The sequence below is a fragment of the Lithobates pipiens genome, unplaced genomic scaffold (genome assembly GCF_037356315.1).
Source record: "Lithobates pipiens isolate NorthernLeopardFrog02 unplaced genomic scaffold, aLitPip1_a1.2 Scaffold_8, whole genome shotgun sequence".
In the NCBI taxonomy this organism is placed as follows: Eukaryota; Metazoa; Chordata; class Amphibia; order Anura; family Ranidae; genus Lithobates; species Lithobates pipiens.
In genome coordinates, this window is record NW_027507903.1 from 496,207,359 (window position 1) to 496,229,387 (window position 22,029).

General features: G+C 42.7%; 2 protein-coding genes across 2 annotated transcripts in view; one reads left to right on the plus strand and one right to left on the minus strand.

The window, feature by feature from the left end:
* The window catches only part of LARGE1 (LARGE xylosyl- and glucuronyltransferase 1), a 665,684-nt gene that overhangs the window by 96,802 nt on the left and 546,853 nt on the right, over nucleotides 1-22,029 (minus strand). The gene's annotated exons all lie outside the window — the stretch shown is intronic.
* On the plus strand, nucleotides 1,203-5,102 carry LOC143960504 (E3 ubiquitin/ISG15 ligase TRIM25-like). Its single transcript, XM_077469167.1, has one exon. It carries the CDS (start codon nucleotides 1,306-1,308, stop codon nucleotides 2,887-2,889), a length of 1,584 nt encoding a protein of 527 aa, XP_077325293.1. The 5' UTR covers nucleotides 1,203-1,305; the 3' UTR covers nucleotides 2,890-5,102.

The window sequence follows — 22,029 nt, forward strand, 5'->3', positions numbered from 1 at the left end:
TAAACCAGTGTAAGAAAAGTATCAGAACTCTTTATCTCAAAACTTGTTCCGGTGTAGTGTCACATTTTGCTGCCTATCACAGGATGCTGCGGAAGTAAAGTTGCCGCCAGAAATGGCGTACTGCGCATGCGCGATGCGTTCCGAACACTCGCGCCGTGCGTTCCAACATAGTTTCGGCAATACAGTTAAGCGAAACCATCACATAATGTTACGGAAGTGATGTTACACACAACACAAACACTGGGCCGTACGTTACAACACTAATACTTCCCTTGTTACCTAGTAGGTTTTGCATTGCTGGGACTTGTACTGCCTATCCTGAGCTACATGCTTCAATGTTCAGTGTCATCCTTATCCCCGAGCTTCAATTTTCAGTGTCCTCATCCCTATCCCCGAGCTTCAATGAAGCATGTAGCTCAGGATAGGCACTACAAGTCCCAGTAATGCAAAACCTACTAGGTAACAAGGGAAGTATTAGTGTTGTAACGTACGGCCCAGTGTTTGTGTTGTGTGTAACATCACTTCCGTAACATTATGTGATGGTTTCGCTTAACTGTATTGCCGAAACTATGTTGGAAAGCACGGCGCGAGTGTTTGGAACGCATCTCGCATGCGCAGTACGCAATTTCTGGCGGCAACGTCACTTCCGCAGCATCCTGTGATAGGCAGCAAAATGTGACACTACACCGGATCAACAACTCATGCTGTACTGAAGTCTAAGCAACTTATTAGCAGCCAGGGAATTAGCATTCTCAAAGAAGATCTCAGTATTGGCTGCCAACATATATCTTTTATGAAAGTATTGTGTCTACAAGACAAGACAGGGCGGCTCAGGTGCAAGCCTGCATAAGGGCCCCCATTGTAAGCAGCTTTCTATGGGGGCACTCACTGAAGTGGAAGAGCCAAGAGCGTGAGTGTGGGACCCCAGAAGAGGAGGATGAGGGCTGCTCTGTGCAATACCAGTGCACAGAGCAGGTAAGTATAACATGTTTATTATTTTAATTATAAAAAAAATATGAAAATGATAACACTTTAACTAAGAACGTGTTTGCCTTCACAGACTTTCAGTAGAGAGGGTCTATTTTAGTTCCGGTCAATGACTGGTAAAAATCTTCACAGACATGCTAAACATTTCCGGATAAATGTAAACTAGTTCCTGCGTTCCAAATACATAAAACACTGCATCAGACGTTGGCCACAAAGATTACCTGGATCAGATTGCAGGAAGGCGGAGTAGACTTTGCTCTTTCATAGGAAACAGAAACTATTATTTCTGCTCTCATTTCTTTCAGGCTGCTGTGAGCAATGGCATCTTCTTCTTTGAGAGACGAGCTGAATTGTTCTATTTGTCTGAACATATTCACAGATCCGGTAACGCTGAGATGCGGACACAACTTCTGCCGGGTCTGTATCAATTGTGCCCTGGATACACAACAAGGCCTAGGAGTTTACTCCTGTCCCGACTGCAGAACCGAGTTCACGGAGCGTCCAGCACTGCAAAGGAACATAACTCTTTGTAACATCATGAGATGTTTTCCATCTACTGAGCCAGATGAGAAGGAGACTGAGGTCTGCTGTTCTTATTGTGTGGACTCTCCTGTACCTGCTGTTAAATCTTGCTTATTATGTGAAGCTTCTCTGTGTTATAAGCACCTGGGAGTCCACAGCAAGGCACCAGAACACATCTTAACTGACCCCACCACTTCCATGGAGGATAAAAAGTGTCCTGTCCACAAGAAGATCCTGGAGTATTACTGCATTCAGGATGCAGTCTGTATCTGCGTGTCCTGTAGTTTGGCAGGAGACCACGTAGGTCACAAAGTGGAGTTGTTGGATGAGGCTTCTGAAAAGAAGAAGAAGAAACTGAAAGGCGTTCTGGATAACCTGACCTCAGACAGAGAGGAGACTGAAAATAGAGTATTGTGTCTGAAGGACCATGGGAAAAAAGTTCAGGAGAAAGCTGGTGTTTTAATACATAGTTTCACTGCCCTGGTTGGAGAATTCAGAGAGAAGCTGAACACTCTAGAGAAAACGATCCCCATCATGATCTCAAATGAAGAAAAGAGGCTTTCCCTCTCAGTTACCGGTCTCATTCAGAAGCTGGAAATAAAAAATGATGAACTTTCCAGGAAGATCTGTCTCACCGAGGAGCTGTGTAGCAAATCTGACCCGATAACCGTTTTAAAAGACCAGCTCCTTTGTGTTTCTGACCATACTGAAGCTGAAACCTACAATATCGTGGTTGATGATGTCCATAAAGTAGGAGAATTGGATATGACTTTAATTTCAGCGTTATTGCACACTGCCATTGACAATTGTGCCACGCAAGCAGATAGCAGCGGGTTCAATATACCCCAGATTTCAGCCATATCACTGGACGTGGACACGGCTGGCAATGACGTAGCCATCTCTGAAGATCTGAAAATGGCTTCTTGGCATGGGATGGGCCAGAAATACTACCAAACACCTGTGAGGTTCCAGTCATGTCAAGTTTTAAGCCTGACCTCTTTCTCTTCTGGAAAACACTATTGGGAAGTGGAGTGGAGTGAACTGGGAAACTGCTGTGTTGGGGTGAGCTATTCCAGTATAGAAAGACAAGGGGGGCAGTGCATTATTGGTGAGAATGACAAGTCCTGGGGACTGCGTATATGGGAGAATCACTATTCTGCTATACACAACACTAGTGTAATGACCGTACCTGGTTCAGTTTCCTACAGAAAATTAGGACTGCGTTTGGATTACGAGGCTGGAAAGCTGTCCTTTTACGAGCTGGGGGTCCCCATGAGACACTTACACACGTTTACCTCCACCTTCACTGAGCCTCTCCATGTCCTGTGTTGGGTACTGGGCAGTTGGATAAGATTTAGTTCAAGAAATAGGAAAGATTAACATGACACTGCACCACCAGACCCACTGAGATGTTTAGGAAACCCTGGTGCTAAGGATATTGCAGGGAAAAAAAAATCATACCTTTCTGCTAAAAAAAAACAACAACTCCAACTTCTAGGTTGTGGTGTAGCAACTTCTTTTTACATAGGGTTAGGGGTGGTAGCATGTAGACATTTATTAATTTTCCTGCAAGGTCCAACTTTCCACTAACTTCCTGTTGTGTCTCTGTGACATAAAGTGAAGAGAAATTTCCCCAATGGTACACAGACTACAAAAATAAACCTGACAGGGGTTTTAACCCTTCCCTATCTAAAACTTACAAAAAAAAAGTTTTGCTATACACACACTTTACCTTTACAGCATCCAGCAAAATCAAAATATTAATTTTGAGTGAGCTGCCTCTTAAAAAATACAGAAGGTTGTTTGGGTGGCGGGAACAATGAAATTAGATTGTCCATTCAGGACATTAAACTATGGTGTTGATGCGTACTATTATATTTCATAAATTGAATCTTTTTAGAGCTGATTTTTTATCTGTTATTTTGTTGCTTTCTTAGCTGCTCCCCCTGCAGAATACATTTTTAAATTAAACCTTTTCATTTTTCTTGCCTTACTTTAGACCTAGTGATGTATTTACTGGGTTTCTGTGTATCTCTATGCAAGGCAGACAGATCATGGCTGGTGGGAGAGACTGGCAGGGTTCTACATAGCTTTCGGAAAACATCACAGCAGCCTGCCTCTCAACAGACCTTAGGCCATGATACAAACAGTGGGTTGGCTCTAGGGAGGAGTTAGCCAAATATCAAAAATTCCATGAGTGTCAGTCCTAAGGAGTTGATGTATATTTGAAGATGCTGAGCCTCCATATTGAAAGAGCTATAATCCAATGAATAAAAGGGCCAGGCCAGGGACAGTCGGGATGGGAAGTAAAGAGCCAGATGAAGCGGGGCAATCTCCTAGAGATGGAGGGCAGGTGCATTGTGGGTGTTATCTAGGGAACTACTTCCTTCTAACATTTTTTGCCCCCTTTATGGACATTTCCCGACTTCCTGTCCCAGGTTCAGGTATCAGACAAAAGGAAGTGAATGCAAATCTCCCAAACAGGGGCACAGAGAGCAGTAAAAATGCCAACAGACATTCTAAGTAGACCAAACTGAGCAGAATTAATCTTCACGGGCCACATTGGGGTTGATTTACTAAAACTGGAGAGTGCAAAATCTGGTGCAGCTGTGCATGGTAGCCAATCAGCTTCTAACTTCAGCTTGTTCAATTAGGTTTGACAATAAAATCTGGAAGCTGATTGGTTACTGTATAGAGCTGCACTAGATTTTGCACTTTTGAGTTTTAGTAAATCAATCCCATGACAGATACCGAGAGCCACACTACTAATCCCACAAAGGTTATAGCACTTTGATCAGTAAAGTGTATATAATGATTATATTATATAAGTGTATATAATGAGTTTCTCTTATTTGTTTTTTAATGTTTGTGTTTGTTAAATATACAATTGAAAGTGGTTTGTTATATCTGTTTCTGAATTGCAAAAAAATACATGTTGATCCTACCAGAAATCCAGCAAGCTTGTAATCTTTTGTGCTCCCTGCAGTGTTATCTCAAGTAGTGTTATCAGACCGTCCAAGTTCACCTATGTGGATTGCAGAACACCTCCTCCTATGTTATGAAAGGGAGAAGAGTGCAGTATTTATAGAATACTTCAGTTTCTAAGGTGACAACATTGCTCCTCTATAGATACAGTACAGAGAACGAGTGTTGTCACACTACGGCCTGAAGTGTGTTATTTGCAGGATCACCAGGTGAAAATAAAGGAAAAAGAAACCCGAAAACAATAAAAAAACAAATGCAGGCAGCACATCTAAGGAAGGGTACGCTGCGATGTATTCTGTATTTGTTCTTGGGTTTAAATACACTTTCATCTAGTAACGACTGCAACTTTTTATCTGAGAGAAAGGACATGCATTATTTCCTGACATTCAGCCTAGGTTCACACTGGTGCTTGGAAAACACTGCATGTGATTCGCACAGGAATAGCACCGCATTCCTATGGACATCACATGCAATATTTGTGAGGAGCGATTTTGAGATCACATCGCATTTACATCAAAATGGTGCAGAACTCTTTTTTTTCCCTCGCACCTGGCTCCGCCACTGGGCCACTTTAGATTTTTTCTGTTAATAAAGGAATTGTCAAAAACTGTCTAGTGTGGTTTTTACTTTTTGACACTTTTTTGTGAATGGGTAGGGGTATAATCTACCTGATACCCATTCACATGGGGGGGGGGGGCGGGATCTGGGGCCCCCCCTGTTAAAGGGGGCTTACAGGTTCCGATAAGCCCCCCTGCTAGCAGATTCTGTCAACCAATGGCCAGGTATGTCGGAAAGAGGCCCTTGTCCCCATCAACATGGGGACAAGATGCTTTGGGGGAGGACCACAAAGCAACCTCCCCACGTGGAGGGCAAGCGGCCTGGTATGGTTCAGGAAGGGGGGTGCTCACTTGTCCCTTCCCCCCACCTTTCCTGGCCTGCCAGGCTGCTTGCTCAGATAAGGGTCTGGTATGGATCTTAGGGGGGATCTCACGCCAATTTTGTTTTACATTTTTCAAAAGGCCTGGTATGGATTTTGGGGGGACCCCCATGCCGTTTTTTTTCTTAATTCTGTCATAGGGTGCCCCTTAACCACTTCAATGCACTGTATTATATACTCTGCACTGTATGTATATATCTCTATATACTAGACTGCCTACACTGTATATAGTCTACTTTGAATGCACTGTGTGTATATATATATATATATATATATATATATATATATATATATATATATATATATTGCCTGCATTGTGTGTGTGTGTGTGTATATATATATATAATTTATTTATTTATCATACACTGACTGCAATGCATATATATATATATATATATATATAACTGCCTGCATGCCACTAACTAACCTGCCTAATCTAGCTCATGTTCTCTCAATCTCCTCCACGTATCACACTACCTATGGCTAGAAACCAGGAAGCAACTGAAGAGATGTAAAAAAAGTTTAAAGCGGAGCTCCACCCTAAAGTGAAACTTTAGCTGATTGGATTCCCCCCCCCTCCGGTGCCACAATTGGCACCTTTCAGGGGGGAGGGGGGTGCAGATACCTGTAGTATACATTTCCGGGCATAGATAGCTGTAGAATATCTGGAGATGACAACCCCCCCCCCCCCCCCCCCCCGTTGTGTTCTTGGAAACACACAGTTCCCAGAACACAACGGGGACCAGTGAAGATGAGCAGCACGACTTGCGCAACCGGGCAGTGATTCCCTAACCGAGGATGGCTGCGGGGGCAGCCGAGAGACAAGCGATTGCTCGTCATCTGCTGCCGACATTGCGGGCACCCTGGACAGGTAAGTGTCCATTTATTAAAAGTCAGCAGATGCAATATTTGTAGCTGCTGGCTTTTAATATATTTTTTAAGGTGGCGCTCCCCTTTAAAACAAGTAAATATAATATAACACCCTATCTATTTTCTAATTCTAGCAACATAAGGATTACTCCCTTCATGACCAGGCCTTTTTTTGCAATACGGCACTGTGTTATTTTAACTGACAACTGCACAGTCGGGCAAAGCTGTACACAAATAAAATTGATGTCTTTTTTACCCACAATTAGAGCTTTCTTTTGGTGGTATTTGATCACCTCTGCGGTTTTTAGCTGGGCTCCTGCTGTGATCATGCGCGTGCCCCCGGACCCAGGAGTGTCAGATCACGTACTAGCTCTGTGACTCTGCACAGAGCAGCAACCCTGCCACAGTAAATGTGCGGTGGGTGGTCCGGAAGTGGTTAAAAACAGTTAAAGTGGAACTTCACTCTCAATCAACATTGTTTGTTTTTTAATCATCATGCTGCTAGCATTAAAAAAAATAGAAAGTAAAGTATATTAGATTTACTTGTTTTAAACCTTTTTTTTTTTTTACATTTCTTCAGTTACTTTTGGTTCCTTGCCTAGGCAATGTCATACATCCCAGGAGTCTTCAGAAGGGTCAGCAATTGGTTTACTTTTTAAGTAATCCAGGAGTCTTCAGGAGGGGAGGAGAGAAGGAGTGGTTTTCTCACCTAAGCACACCCTCCTACATGCGTGCTTGAGCTAAGGGTTGATGGATTCCAGGAAGTGAATGCTACATGGATCATTTGTCCTTCCTCAAGATGGCCAGGGACAGAAATGCTAGGGGGTGTGTTTTTCAAAGTGATTTCTTAACATAATAAAGCAATGAACAGGATACTACTTTTATCCAACTTTGTGATAGTACAACTTGTCCTTTGACCAATCAAAACAATCCCAGTGTGACATAAATTCCTTTTACTGCTGCTGTAATCACCATTTTGGATGTCACAAGCCGGATGGTTAGGACACGGATCCTACTTTGATCCGACTTCAAGGATATTCAATGGGCTTAAGTAGCACCAAAGTAGGACCAAAGTATTGCAGGAACCCTTTTCAAAGTTGGACCGACCAGTTAAGACGACTCTCATAGGAAACCATTGATTTACACATGTCACACGACATGAGCTCCCTAAGTCGGAGCGTTTGTCATATCAGTGTGAAACCGGCCTTAGTGTTGATTGAGAGAGTTTAGTTGCCTTAAGTCAGCTGGGTCAGCGGACATCGAATCCATGATCCAGCAGCAGTCTCGGACATAGCACCCAACTGTCCCAGATTTCGAGGGACTGTCCCTGATTTGGAGCAATGTCCCTCGGTCTCTCCTTCTTCCTCATTTGTCCCTCATGTTGGTCTGATCTATATAGTTGTAGGAGTGTGTCCTACGCCTACATACTTTTGCTAATAGGTGTCCCTCATTCACATCCAGGGGCGGACTACAACTCATGGGGCCCCCAGGCAATCAGAGATTATGGGGCCACACAGTATACACACACACAGTATACAATCACACAGTATGCACATACATGTACACACAGTATACAATCATACAGTGTGCACATACATGTATACACAGACATGTTTCTATTGGCTGAGAAGGTACTGCAGAGGTGAGGCAGCTATAATCTCAGGATTTTTAGACCAAAAGGATGTCGGTAAGGGACATTTCAGAGACTGATGTAACAAAAAACACAGATTTTTACATACTGTTCCTGGTTTTACTGAGGCTGGCAACCCTGATGGGGCCCCCTAGTGGCCCGGGGCCCTCAGGCAGTGCCCGAGTGGCCAAATGGTCAGTCCGCCCCTGTTCCCATCTCAAAAAGTTGGGAGGTATGATCGCTTTTGATGTCCACACAAGGGAGGCTTTTAAAGGTAAAACATATGCAGAAAATATTTTAAAATGCACATATAATAATCATATGGGAAGACTGTTGTTAAAATGAATGGTCTGGTGACACGATCCCTTTGTACAATATTACAGAAATAAGCCCTCTGTAATCGCAGCAGAGCCTTGTTGCCTTTTTTGGACTTTTATGTCACTGCAAATCGTGCTTTATCTTACTGGCAGGGACATGCACTCCTATACTTGGTGCTGTCGCCAAAACTGATAAATATTTTGCAATACCTCCACTACGTCACTGTCACCGGCAGATTAGGCTTTCCATGAGTATGATAAAGCACTGCTGATTACCGACACAAAGAGAGAAATCTTTATGAGCGCTCTTGCCTGATGAGTGTGCAGTTGCTGAATCATTGCGCCCGTTGGCATATTTTTCTGCTGAAACCCAGCATCCGGCCTGAGCTGTGCCAGAGTAACAGACATGTCCTGAGCTGGGGATGGAGAGCAGATGGTGAGCTGCTCTGCTGAGTATTAAATACAATGCACTGGGGGCACTGTGCTCTCTCACTGTGAAATCGGCCCTGTTTACTAAGGAATGGACAGCGGGGAAGAGCTGGCAAGGTCTGGGCAATGTAGGGAGGGAGATGCATCCACAGGAAAATTTGCTTGAGCCCTGGTTCACACTGACAGCGGGAATGAAATCGTGCGAGTTCAGCTGAACTTGCACGATTTCATTCCCGCATGTCAATCCCAACTTCGGGGGGCAATTTCAGAGACATCTGTGCAGGTTTCTGCACAGATGTCAATGAAAATCACACCCAGAAATTGCCAACAGTAGTACAGTAACTACTTTTAGGAATTGGTGTAGCACCGCAAATGCGGCGTCGCACCAATTTGGACACTGGGATTGCCGGCAATTTCCGCAAATTTGGCATGCGATTTGACATGTCAAATCACATGCCAAATTGCATCAATGTGAACCAGGGCTTAAAAGTTGATCTAAACCCTAACTCAACAACTGTGCACCATAAACAACTTTTTACAGTTATTTTACTAAACAGTCATTTTACACAAAAAAAAGTTGAGACGCTGTGTAAAATCTATATAAAAACAGAATGCAATGATTTGCAAACCCATATTTTATTCACAAGAGAAGATAAAAAAAAAAACATATCAAATGTTTAAACTGAGAAAATGTACAATTTTAAGAAAAAAGTAAGGCAATTTTGAAATTAATGGCAGCAACACATCTCAAAAAAGTTGGGACAGGGCCATGTCTGCCACAGTGTAGCATCCCCTCTTCTTTTAACAAAACGTAAACATCTGGGAACTGAGGAGACAGTTGCTGGAGTTTTGGGAGAGGAAGGTTGTTCCATTCTTGCCTGATATAGGATTCTAACTGCTCAACAGTCCTGGGTCTTCTTTGGTCTGTTAATCATTTCAAGATGCGCCAAATATTTTTAATTAGTGAAAGCTCTGGACTGCAGGAAGGCCAGTTAACCACTTGCCTATCGAACTTTTACTGCAACAGGTAGGCTCTATTGCACAAAACGACGTACTTGTACTTGATTTTGTGCAATAGACACTGGAGGGCTTGATCACAAGCAGATTGGATACAGGGGATGCCAATCATCGGGTCTGATGGACCTGATGTCCGCCAGCCACCCGCTATTATTCCCCAGAGAGGCAGAATAGCGGTTTGCAAACAAGGCAGACCGCTGTTCTGACAGGGGAGAAGATAAAGATCTTGTGTTCCTGCTAAGCAGGAACACGGATCTCTGTCTTCACCTAGTCAGAGCAACCCCCACACAGTTAGCAAGCAGCACCTAGGCACACAGTTGACCCTTTGATCGCCCCTTCCCTGCCAGTGTCATTAGTACAGTAACAGTGCATATTTTTAGCACCAATCACTGTATTAATGTCACTGGTTCCCCAAAAAAGTGTCAGGTGTCCGATTTATCCGCCGCAATGACGCAGTCCCACAAAAATTGCTAATCACCGCCATTACTAGTAATAATAAAAAAAGAAAGAAAAATGGCATAAAAATATCCCATAGTTTGTAGACACAATAACTTTTGCGCAAACCAATCAATATACAGTTATTGGGATTTTTTTAAACAAAAATATGTAGCAGAATACATATTGGCCTGAACTGATGAAGACATTTTATTTTTTTACATTCTTTCATTGGATGTGTTTTTTTTTTGTTTTTTTTAATTGTCACTTTTTTTGTTTATAGCGCAAAAAATAAAAAAACGCAGAGGTGATCAAATAGATAAAAAATAAAGCTCTATTTGTGAGGAAAAAAATACATACATTTTATTTGCGTAATTTTCAGTTAGAGTAACGCTGTGCCGTATCGCAAAAAAAAATGGCCTGGTCATTAAGGGGATAAAACCTTCCGGGCTGAAGTGGTTAAGCTCCCGGACTCTTCTACTACGAAGCCATGTTGTCGCCATATATTCAGTATGCAGTTTAGCATTGTCCTGTTGAAATATGCAAGACCTTCCCTGAAAAAGACATCATCTGGACAGGAGCATATGCTGCTCTAAAACCTGGATATATCTTTCAGCATAGATTGTGCCTTACCAGATGTGCAAGCTGCCTACTCCATACCCTCTAATGCACCCCCATACCATCAGAGAGGAAAGCTTTTTAACTGAGTGCCAATAAAAATCACGAAGGTCCCTCTCCTCTTTAGTCTGCAGGATACAGGACCCATGGTTGCCAAAATAGAATCTAAAATTTTGATTTGTCTGACCACAGAACAGTTTCCACTTTGCAACAGACCATTTTAAATGAGGTTTGACCCAGAGAAGATGGTGGTGTTTCCAGATCTTTTTCAGATATAGCTTCTGCATGACAGAGCTTTACCTTTCATTTTTGGATGTCAGAGCAAACTGTGTTCACAGACAGTGATTTTTGGAAGTGTTCCTGAGCCCATGCAGTGATGCCCATCACAGAATTATGCCTGTTTTTAATGCAGTGCCATCTGAGAGCCCAAAGATCATGGGCACCCAATATTGTGTTTCGGCCTTGTCCCTTGCACACAGAGATTTTTTTATTTTCAGGAAGTGCCTGAACAAGGACCTTCATGGCAGGATCATCAGGTGTTATTTTAATGAAAGCTGTAAAAAAGAGTAAATGATTTTTGAAATTATATTAAGAGCCGGTTCACACAGGGGCAACACGACTTCCAACGCGACTTTTGGAGGCAACTTGGACACGACTTGTCAACACGACTTGGGGCGACTTACAACGCGACTTTAGACCACCCCAGGTCAGGCGACTTTTGCCGTGGCCAATCAGAGAATGAGCTCTCAAGGGGGAACTCCACGCCAAATAAAAAAAAAAAAAACGGCGTGGGTTCCCCCTCTGGGAGCATGGAGCGGGAGAAGATGCCGGACACCGGGAGAAGAGGCTGAACAGAGCGGAGAAGTCATCAGAAGACCCCCCGACGTCGGAAGAAGGACTTTTAAAACTTGTGTTGTGTTTTTTATTGACATTTTTTCCCAGGTGAATGGGTAGGGGTAAGATGTACCCCTTACTCATTCACATAGGGTGGGGGGGCCGGGATCTGGGGGCCCCCTTATTAAAGGGGGCTCCCAGATTCCGATAAGCCCCCCGCCCGCAGACCCCGACAACCAACGGCCAGGGTTGTTGAGAAGAGGCCCTTGTCCTCATCAACATGGGGACAAGGTGCTTTGGGGTAGGGGGGCCGCAGGGCATCCCCCTTCCCCAAAGCACCAACCCCCCCATGTTGAGGGCACGCGGCCTGGTACGGTCCAGGGGGGGAGGGGGGCGCTCGCTCGTCCCCACCCCCTTCCTGACCGTCCAGGCTTCGTGCTCGGATAAGGTTCTGTTATGTATCTGGGGGGGACCCCCACGCTGTTTTTTCGGCGTAGGGGGTTCCCCTTAAAAGCCATACCAGACCTAAGGGCCTGGTATGCTCCCGGAGGGGGAACCCACGCCAAATTTTTTTAAAAACTTTGTTGTGGAATTCCCTCTCTCTCGAGCTGATAATTCTGTGAGAGTCCCCTCCATATAGACGGAGATCTGACTTGGAGGCGACTTCCATTGAAATCAATGGGTACCAGTCTCCTACAAGCCGGATTGAAGTAGTACAGGAACCTTTTCTGAAGTCGGAGCGACTTCAGTAGTGTGCATTAAGACGGTTCTCATTCACTTACATTGATTTTTACATGTAGCGCGACCTAAGGCGACTAGGGGTGACCTGAAGTCGGATCTGAGTTGCCTCTGTGTGAACCGGCTCTAACATGTACAACTTATATGAGGTCTTAAAAACAAGCATGTCTAGAATGTCTGCTGAACCAATAAAGCTGCAAGCCAATTGTGCCCAAAAGTGATATTGGTTTTTGGTGGGTGCTGTTGAGTTACATAACGCACCGGCTTCAAATGATTGAAATGTTAAGATAATTCGTGTTTTCACCCCCCACTCACCCTTACATTTACAATTTAAAAATACATAGTTTCTGGTTTTCTGCAGCTGATTACTTGGCATTGACAGAAGCGGAATGATCTCTGCAGTGTTTCATCCCACTCTACAATACTCTGATCTCGCCTCCTATGTGACAGACTCATCTCAGGGTACACAGGGTATTTAGGCTGAGTTTCCACCCAACTAAAACCCACTATTTCCGAATCAGCACGAGGCAAGAGAACCCCTCATCATGTAATCAGCTGCTTTACTTATTTATGGTAAAATATTCACCAGTCTGCTAAATGATCACAAGACACTATTAGAATGCACAAACTGCTTCCCCGGTGTTAATTGTATGTGATAATAATCTGTCCTTTCCTTTTACCGCAGCACAGCTGCTAATTCCTCACTTCATCTTACCAGGCTGCAGAGAACCGGCGTACAAACATCAATCACTACATTAAAAGATGCAAGAGCTCCTTTGCTTTCTGGAAGTTCTGTGCTAAGGTGCAATATGATTGTCAGCTCTTCTGGTTCTTTTAGATGACTGATTGATCAGTGGTTGCTGTGTGTGTGTTGAAGATTTTCACTGTATGCAATAAAAATATTTTTAAAAAGGGTCTAAGGCCTCTTTCACACGGGGCGGATCAGTAATGATCCGCCCCGTGATGATCCGCTCGCTCAGCGGGGATCGCTCCGTTGTCCCCGCTGAGCCGGCGGCGGACAGGGCGGTCTCCGCACACTGTGCAGGGACCGCCCTGTCAGATCTCCGCTCTCCTCTATGGGGATCGGACGAGCACGGACCGTCTGTCCGTGTTAGTCCGATCCGCTCTGCAGACGGACAGAAAAATAGGATTTTCCTCCGTCTGCAGAATCGGACAGTTGCGGAGGCGGACAATAGCGGGTGTCTGCAGATGCTCATCCGCAGACACCCGCTATCCCATAGGGATGAATGTATGCCCGTATTTCATCCGCAAACGGATGGATGAAATACGGACATACCATCCGCATGTGTGAAAGGGGCCTAACTGAGGGTTTAGAACTTTAGATACATAGCGGGTTATTTACTAAAGGAAAATCCACTTTGCACTGCAAGTGCACTTGTAAGTAAAGTCGCGGTAGATCCGAGGGAGACATTTAAAGTGGTGTTGCCACCAAAAATATAACCTAACTCGTATGTGCATCAAATGGTCTTCTTAAAATTAATTGGATAATAAAAAAATTTTTACTTACCTATTTCTTGCGGTTGCTAGGTGGTCCCACGAAATCTGCCTCTTCCATTGCCCGGGCTAAGAACGTCACTTCCCTCGGCAGCCCGGCTCGCTGAGGCTCCTGGGAGAAGTATGACACCATTTCCCAGGATGCCTTGGGCATCACCGAGGGCTACAATTGCGTTATTTCGAGACCGGAAGTGACGCGATTGCATGTGTAATTTGGCGCGGGACTTCCGTCGACAACAACCGTTGTCATGGCAACCGGAGCAGAAGACGGCGCTCGATATAGCGCTTACTGCGCATGCGCGAGATTTAATCGAACGGGCGGTGCATGCTGGTCTTTTATCAGCGCACTCTCCCGGAAGAGGATGCCTGTGGGCTTCACATGCCCACAGGCAAAATGACAACCGTCAGGAGATGGTTTTATAAAATCGTTTTGAATAACAAAACAACATGCTGCTGGATGTACAAAAGGAAAAAGTAAGTGTTAGATTTCATTTTAATAAGGATTGCCGGTATGCCAAAAAAAAAAAAAGGATCAAGACAGTGGAATCCCACTTTAAGGAAAAAAAAACAGCATTTTAGCTTGTACATAATTGGATGATAAAATCAGCAGAGCTACCACTCATTTCAGATCTACCCCTTAGATTTAGAGCGACTGCACTTCCAACTGCACTTTCAGTGCAAAGTGGAGTTGCCTTTCATAAATAACCCCCATAGAGAGATACTGTATGATAGATAAATACATAGAAAGATTAGATAGATAGAAAGATAGATAGATAGATAGATAGATAGATAGATAGATAGATAGATAGATAGATAGATAGATAGATAGATAGATAGGTAAGATAGATAAGATAGATAGATAGATGTTGGTTGATTTACTAAAAGCAAATAGTACAGTTGCACTCTGCAAGAGCAGTTGCTCCAAAGCTTAATAAATGAGCAGAAGCTCTGCTGACTTCCAACATTCAATAATGTGTAAGCAAAAATGTTTTTTTTTTTTTCTTGCATGTGATAGGGTATGTTTGCAACGGAAATCTCTACCTAATTTACTAAGCTCTGAAGCAACTGCACGTTGCAAAGCGCTCAGTCTATTTACCTTTAGTAAATGAACCAAATAGCGACGATATGATAGATAGATAGATAGATAGATAGATAGATAGATAGATAGATAGATAGATAGATAGGGGCTGGTTTACTAAAGGCAAATAGACTGTGCACTCTGCAAGAGCAGTTGCTCCAGAGATTAGTAAATGAGGTAAAACTTCACTTTGTAAAGAATACCCAATCACATGCACGAAAAAAAAAACTGAATTTTTGCTTGCACATGACTGAATATTGGTAGTCAGCAGAGCTTCTGCTCATTTACTAAGATCTGGAGTCACTGCTCTTGCAGAGTGCAACTGCACTTTGCAAAGTGCACAGTCTATTTGCCTTTAGTAAATCAACCCCATACAGGGATATGATAGCTACATAAAGAGACACGATAGATAAATACATAGAGAGATATGACAGAAAATACATAGAGAGATATGATAGCTACATAAAAAGATAAGATAGCTAAATACATAGAGAGATATGCTAGATAAACACATAAAGCGATAAGATAGATAAATACATAGAGAGATATGATAAGTAAATACATAGAGAGATATGATAAGTAAATACATAGAGAGATATGATAAGTAAATACATAGAGAGATATGATGGGTAAATACATAGAGAGATATGATGGGTAAATACATAGAGAGATATGATAGGTAAATACATAGAGAGATATGATAGGTAAATACATAGAGAGATATGATGGATAAATACATAGAGAGATATGATAGATAGATAGATAGATAGATAGATAGATAGATAGATAGATAGATAGATAGATAGATATAAATTATATTGTTTTAAGGGTGGTGGATCCTTGTGTTGGTTCCTTTGCCTTACATGCGGCACACTGAGGGTAAAGTGTTATTTGCTTCTCCAGAGCCGCCTTATCAGGTGAGAATTGAATTACAGTATTAGATTTGGATTCCGGGGACAGAAGTTTCAGCACATGGAAGAAGTAATCAATGAAATCACTCTGGAACATCTAGAGCGGGTTATTACATCTCGGAGAAAGTCAACAGCACATCGAAGATTCAGGAAAGGCCAATGACTCTGGCCGGGGACACTGCCAGGCCGGTGAGCCCGTGCGCTGTGTTATGGCAGGCCTTCTCCTCTGAACTTTATGTACATTCAGCTAATGATGAGCATGCTGAAATGTAATAGAAATGCAAGCCTGGAATAAATGAGCGTTTCCAAATTAATATTACATTTAATCTGGCTCCAGGGACGCGGGCTTCCAGCTGACCGGATTCCATTTTTATTCAGCTATTCACCGCATGCAGCTGGAATGCTATTTAAATAGATGTCATAATTTTGATCTGATTGCTGGAAAATGAAGGCTAGGTTTTCCCTGGTTCTGAGCACAACTCCTTAGCAGTTTTCAGACATTGACAGCATACAACATAAGAGTCATAGGACACATAGAGGTGCAATCTTGTTACATGGATAATGTAAAATTTAAGCTAAGGGGACCCTAAGTGCATATTATTACTTTATTGCAGCTAGAATGTTTTCTAGATACATTTAAAGCCCACAGAACGATTGAATTTATTGCTTAACCGCTTGAGATCCGCGCTATAGCCAAATGATGGTTACAGCGCGGACCTGCTTTGCCGGGACAACGTCTATTGACGCCATCCCGTGCACGAGCGCCCTGCGCGCCCCCTGAGGTTGAGAAGAGTTGAAAGAGTTGGAGAAGGTTCTATAGATTCCCACAGATCTAAATCTAATGTAAGAATTATTTTTTTATTGAAAAAAAATGGAAAAATCAAGGAGTGGTAGTGCATAGATGGGTATTCCTTTGTTCTTTCCTCCTGCAAACAGGTTTATGGTATACAAGTGGTATTAAAACCAAAACCAAAAAATTATTTTATTGCAGCTTACCAATCATTAGATGTGGTGGCTGCATCAGTTTTCTTTTGGCTTTTTTCCCCTCTGTATTCACCTGGTGATCTGGCCAGAAACACATCCCCTGCATTAGTGAGACACCACTCCGGAGGAATGAGCACAGGAGGCACCGCAGACAGCAGCATTGGCAGTCTGGGAGAAGGGTAGTATCAGCAGATTTAGATACACTAACAAACTGAAGCCAAACTCCAGCTCACACTTTATAAGCAGTCACAGCAAACAGCTCCTGTTCTTTTGGGATAAAGGTTTTGTATAAATAAATAAAAGTTGATCGTTTTAATCACCCTTGCCTGTTTTAGGCTGTTTGTCTCATCCATGTAAACTGATACATTCTGCTGGAGGGTTTGTGCTTTTGAAAAATAACAGATTTTCTGGCTGGCTCACCGGGTGAAAATAGAAGAAAGAACGCCTAAGGCCGATGCCAACTGCTATTCCTAAACTGATGTTTTTTGGGCTTTTGGCATTTTTTGCCTAAACCATTGAAAGCACACATGGGCTTTTAGAGGAGTTTAGTAGCAGCAGAGTTTAGAGGCAGCCAAATCTTCCCTTGAACACAGAAGAATTGCATCCAGGAAAGGAGCTTTTGAGCAAAGAAGTGTTAAATGCGGTAAAACACATCTAAACACACCCAAGTGCTAAGCGCATTTAACACTTCAGCAATTATTCATTTCAATGGTCAGAATATATTAATATTCTGGCCAATGAAATTAATAAATGCTCAACCATCAAATGCTGCTAAATTCGCCAACAGTGGTTTGAAAAAAACGCAGATTAGGTGAGTTTTCAATGCTGATTTTCTCCTGTAAGGAGAAACTGTGTTTACAATAAACCAGTGTGCATAAGGCCTAAGGCCTGGTTCGCACCTATGCGTTTTCAGTCTGTAGTGGTTCGCACTACAATCAGTTTAACATGGTTTACTATGGGACACGTTCACATCCATATGTTTTTCAGACACTCGGTTTTTGGAAAGGGTCAGGGACTTTTTTTTAAACACAACACTGGGCGTTTTTGGTTCAATAGACTTCAATGGAAACTGCCTAATCAACAAAAAACTCTCCCCTTAAAAAAAAAAAGTACAAAAAAAGTATAAAAAACGCACCGCAAAAAACACTGCAGAATCGGATCAAATGCAAACTGCATAGCTGTGAACCAGGCCTAAAAAAAGGAAATGAATACAGCCATCGCATCTAAGAATTGGTAAGCTGCAATATAATAAATGGTTGCTTTTGGGTTTAATACTGCTTTAAGACTGACAGTACTGTGCCATGCAGAAAAAACAACTGCCACTGCCAGCCTGTGCAGGGGATATAAGGAAGCTAACAAAAAGACTGATGTAAGGTACTTATCTTACCTGTATTGAAAACATATTTTATTATTTTAAAACAGATACATCAATCAATTAAGGAGCAATATTTTAAAAAAAATGTGCCTGGAGTTCAGCTTTAAGTCATTGTATGTATATTTATTGCATTTCTTTGCACAGCAAAGCAGAAAGCACAGCAAAACCTGATCCCATTAACAACGCATAGCATACCCCCTCCTTCCATAAAGTCTGAGATAATGGCCGGTCACCACCTAGCAGCTTTGTTTGCATCGAAGAATGACTTAATCTTTCTGACTGCATTAAAGGCAAAAATCAATGAAGTTACAGATATCTCAGCACATCTCAGCAAAGAGAAAGAGATTTAATATCCCAAATGGCATAATCTTTCGAAGAACGTGCCAGCTTCCTCGACATGGCAGCATGGTTTCCAGCTACGAATTAAATTACTTGGACACCTCGCACGGTTTGATAGAGGAAATGGCCACATCTTTGTGACATGAGAGAACCGCTCGGTCTATAAATATCTGTCGTCCTTCTCGCTGAAAGGAGCCACCACCAATATCTCATCTCAGGCTTCAATCCAGATACAGCAGGATGCCACAGGTGACAAGGCCTCAGAGTCAGGTCCTGACAACATGAATGTTTCTGTTTTGCTGCTGCTGGGCATTTGTGAATCATTTCCCAAGATCAGGAACACACAATTTAGATGTAGATTGTATGTGACATTGTTAGCTTGAGTTTTTGGTTCCTCTTGCAACAATTTTGGGCCTTATATAGTAATGTACAGTATCTCACAAAAGTGAGTACACCCCTCACATTTTTGTAAATATTTTATCATATCTTTTCATGTGACAACCCTGAAGAAATTACACTTTGCTACAAGTGAGTGTGCAGCTTGTATAAATTTGCTGACCCCTCAAAATAACTTAACACAACCATTAATGTCTAAACCGCTGGCAACAAAAGTAAGTACACCCCTAAGTGAAAATGTCCAAATTGGGCCCAAAATGTCAATATTTTGTGCAGCCACCATTATTTTCCAGCACTGCCTTAACCCTCTTGGGCATGGAGTCCACCAGAGCTTCATAGGTTGCCAATGGAGTCCTCTTCCACTCCTCCATGACAACATAACTGAGCTGGTGGATGTTAGAGACCTTGCACTCATCCACCTCCGTCACCTGTCTGGAGACATGCTTGGTCAGTCCATCACCTTTACCCTCAGCTTCTTTAGCAAGGCAGTGGTCGTCTTGGAGGTGTGTTGGGGTCGTTATCATGTTGGAATACTGCCCTGCGTCTCAGTCTCTGAAGGGAGGGGATCATGCTCTGCTTCAGTATGTCACAGTACATGTTGGCATTCATGGTTCCCTCAATGAACTAGCTCCCCCGTACCGGCAGCACTCATGCAGCTCCAGACCATGACACTCCCACCACCATACGTGACTGTAGGCAAAACACACTTGTCTTTGTACTCCTCACCTGGTTGCTGCCACACACACTTGACACCACCTGAACCAAATAAGTTTATCTTGGTCTCATCAGACCACCATGTCCTTAGTTTGCTTGTCTTCAGCAAACTGCGGGCTTTGTTGTGCATCATATTTAGAAGAGGCTTCCTTCTGGGATGAAAGCCATGCAGACCAACCAGCGTAAGATCTGAGCACTGACAGGCTGACCCCCCACCCCTTCAACCTCTGCAGCAATGCTGCCAGCACTCGTACGTTTATTTCCCAAAAGACAACCTTAGAATATGACGCTGAGCACGTGCACTCAACTTCTTTGGTTGACCATGGCGAGGCCTGTTCTGAGTAGAACCTGTCCTGTTAAACCGTCTTGGCCACCGTGTTGCAGCTCAGTTTCAGGGTCTTGGCAATCTTCTTATAGCCTAGGCCATCTTTATGTAGAGCAACAATTCTTTTTTTCAGATCCCCAGTGAGTTCTTTGCCATGAGGTGCCATGTTGAACTTCCAGTGACCAGTATAAGAGAGTGAGAGTCATAACATTAAATTTAACACATCTGCTCCCCATTCACACCGGAGACCTTGTAACACTAATGAGTCACATGACACCGGGGAGGGAAAGTGGCTAATTGGGACCAATTTGGACATTTTCACTTAGGGGTGTACTCACTTTTGTTGCCAGCGGTTTAGACATTAATGGCTGTGTGTTGAGTTATTTTGAGGGGGCAGCAAATTTACACTGTTATAAAAGCTATACACTCACTACATTGTAGCAAAGTGTCATTTCTTCAGTGTTGTCACATGAAAAGATATATTAAAATATTTACAAAAATGTGAGGGGTGTACTTACTTTTGTGAAATACTGTATATTTGTGTACAAGGCTGCCGTTAGAAATCTCGGGCTCTGTACAGCCTACCTGACAGGGCCCAGGGCCCCCCAAATTGTTCCAATTTCAATGTGTGGCCCCATGTCCTCTTACGTTCCCGAAGACTGAAAAGTTTTCTTCCTACACTGGTATCACCTTTGATCATATCTCCTCTAGTGACCAGAACTGGACAGAGTACTCCAGATGTGGTCAAACCAGAGTTTTATAAAGTGGCAGGATAATCGTTTTATCTCTGGAGTATATCCCCTTTTTTATACAAGCTATTCTGCTGGCTTGGCCTGCTGTAGCTTGACATTGCATGCTATTGCTCAATCTGTCTTCTACTAGGACGCCAAAATCTTTCTCCAGCGTTGATTTCCCCAGAGGTTCTCCCCATAGTGAGTAGTTTCCATTTATATTTTTAGCCTCCAAGTGCATCACTTTACATTTTTCCACATTAAACCTCATCTGCCATGTAGTTGCCCACCTCATTATTTTATTCAGGTCTTCCTGTTAAATTTCTATATCCTGATGTGAAGTTATTGCCCTGCCTATTTTTGTGTCACCCGCAAAAACTGAGATTGAGCTATTTATACCAACCTCTATATCATTTATGAATGAATTAAACAGAATTGGTCCCAAGACAGAGCCTTGGGGTACCCCACTTACCACTCCAGACCAGTCTGAGTACACATTATTTATCACCCCCCTTTAGACATGTCCCTGTAACCAGTTTTCTATCCAAGGACAAGCCTAATGGTTCATGTTTACAGACAGCTTGTAGATTAAGTGTTTATGGGGAACTGTATTGAATGCTTTTGCAAAATCCAGACATACCACATGCTCCTACCCTTGGCTGTGTGAGTCCATAAACACACACAGTGTCAGTAACCCACACCCCCGCTCCCTCCTCACAAGACTTTGACTGACAGTAGTAGGAGCCTATGGCTTCCACTGTTCTCAGGATTAAGGTAAGTGTTAAGGTATGGGAATAGTGGGGAAGGAGGCGGTGTTAGCTAAAACAGTTTGTGGGGAGTTTTCTACGCTACTGCAGAGAATGCATCATGGTAAAAATGGTATATATATATATATATATATATATATATATATATATATATATATATATATATATATTTTTTTTTTTTTTATAGAAATAAAAACCGAGCCTTTACAATCACTTTAAAGTGGTTCTGATGTCAAAATATTTTTCACTTTAATGCAATGCGCTCCACTACCTGACCTAGAACCCCAGCCACCTGATCCTCCACTTCCAGGAGCCATAATCTTTTTTGTTTTTAATCAAAACGTTTTTTTATTTAGTTTTTTCATTATACAACAAAAAAAGAAAAAGAAAAACACATAAAACATTGAAAACATTACCATCCAATAACCCCATCCAACTGAAATACAAAAAAAAAACACCCCTACCATATTGGCGCTCACCAATCTGTATTAAAATTACTCAGAACTCTCCAACACATTACTATACCTGACTGGACTGGTACATATATTGATGTTTGATTATTTCCCCCTAAGATT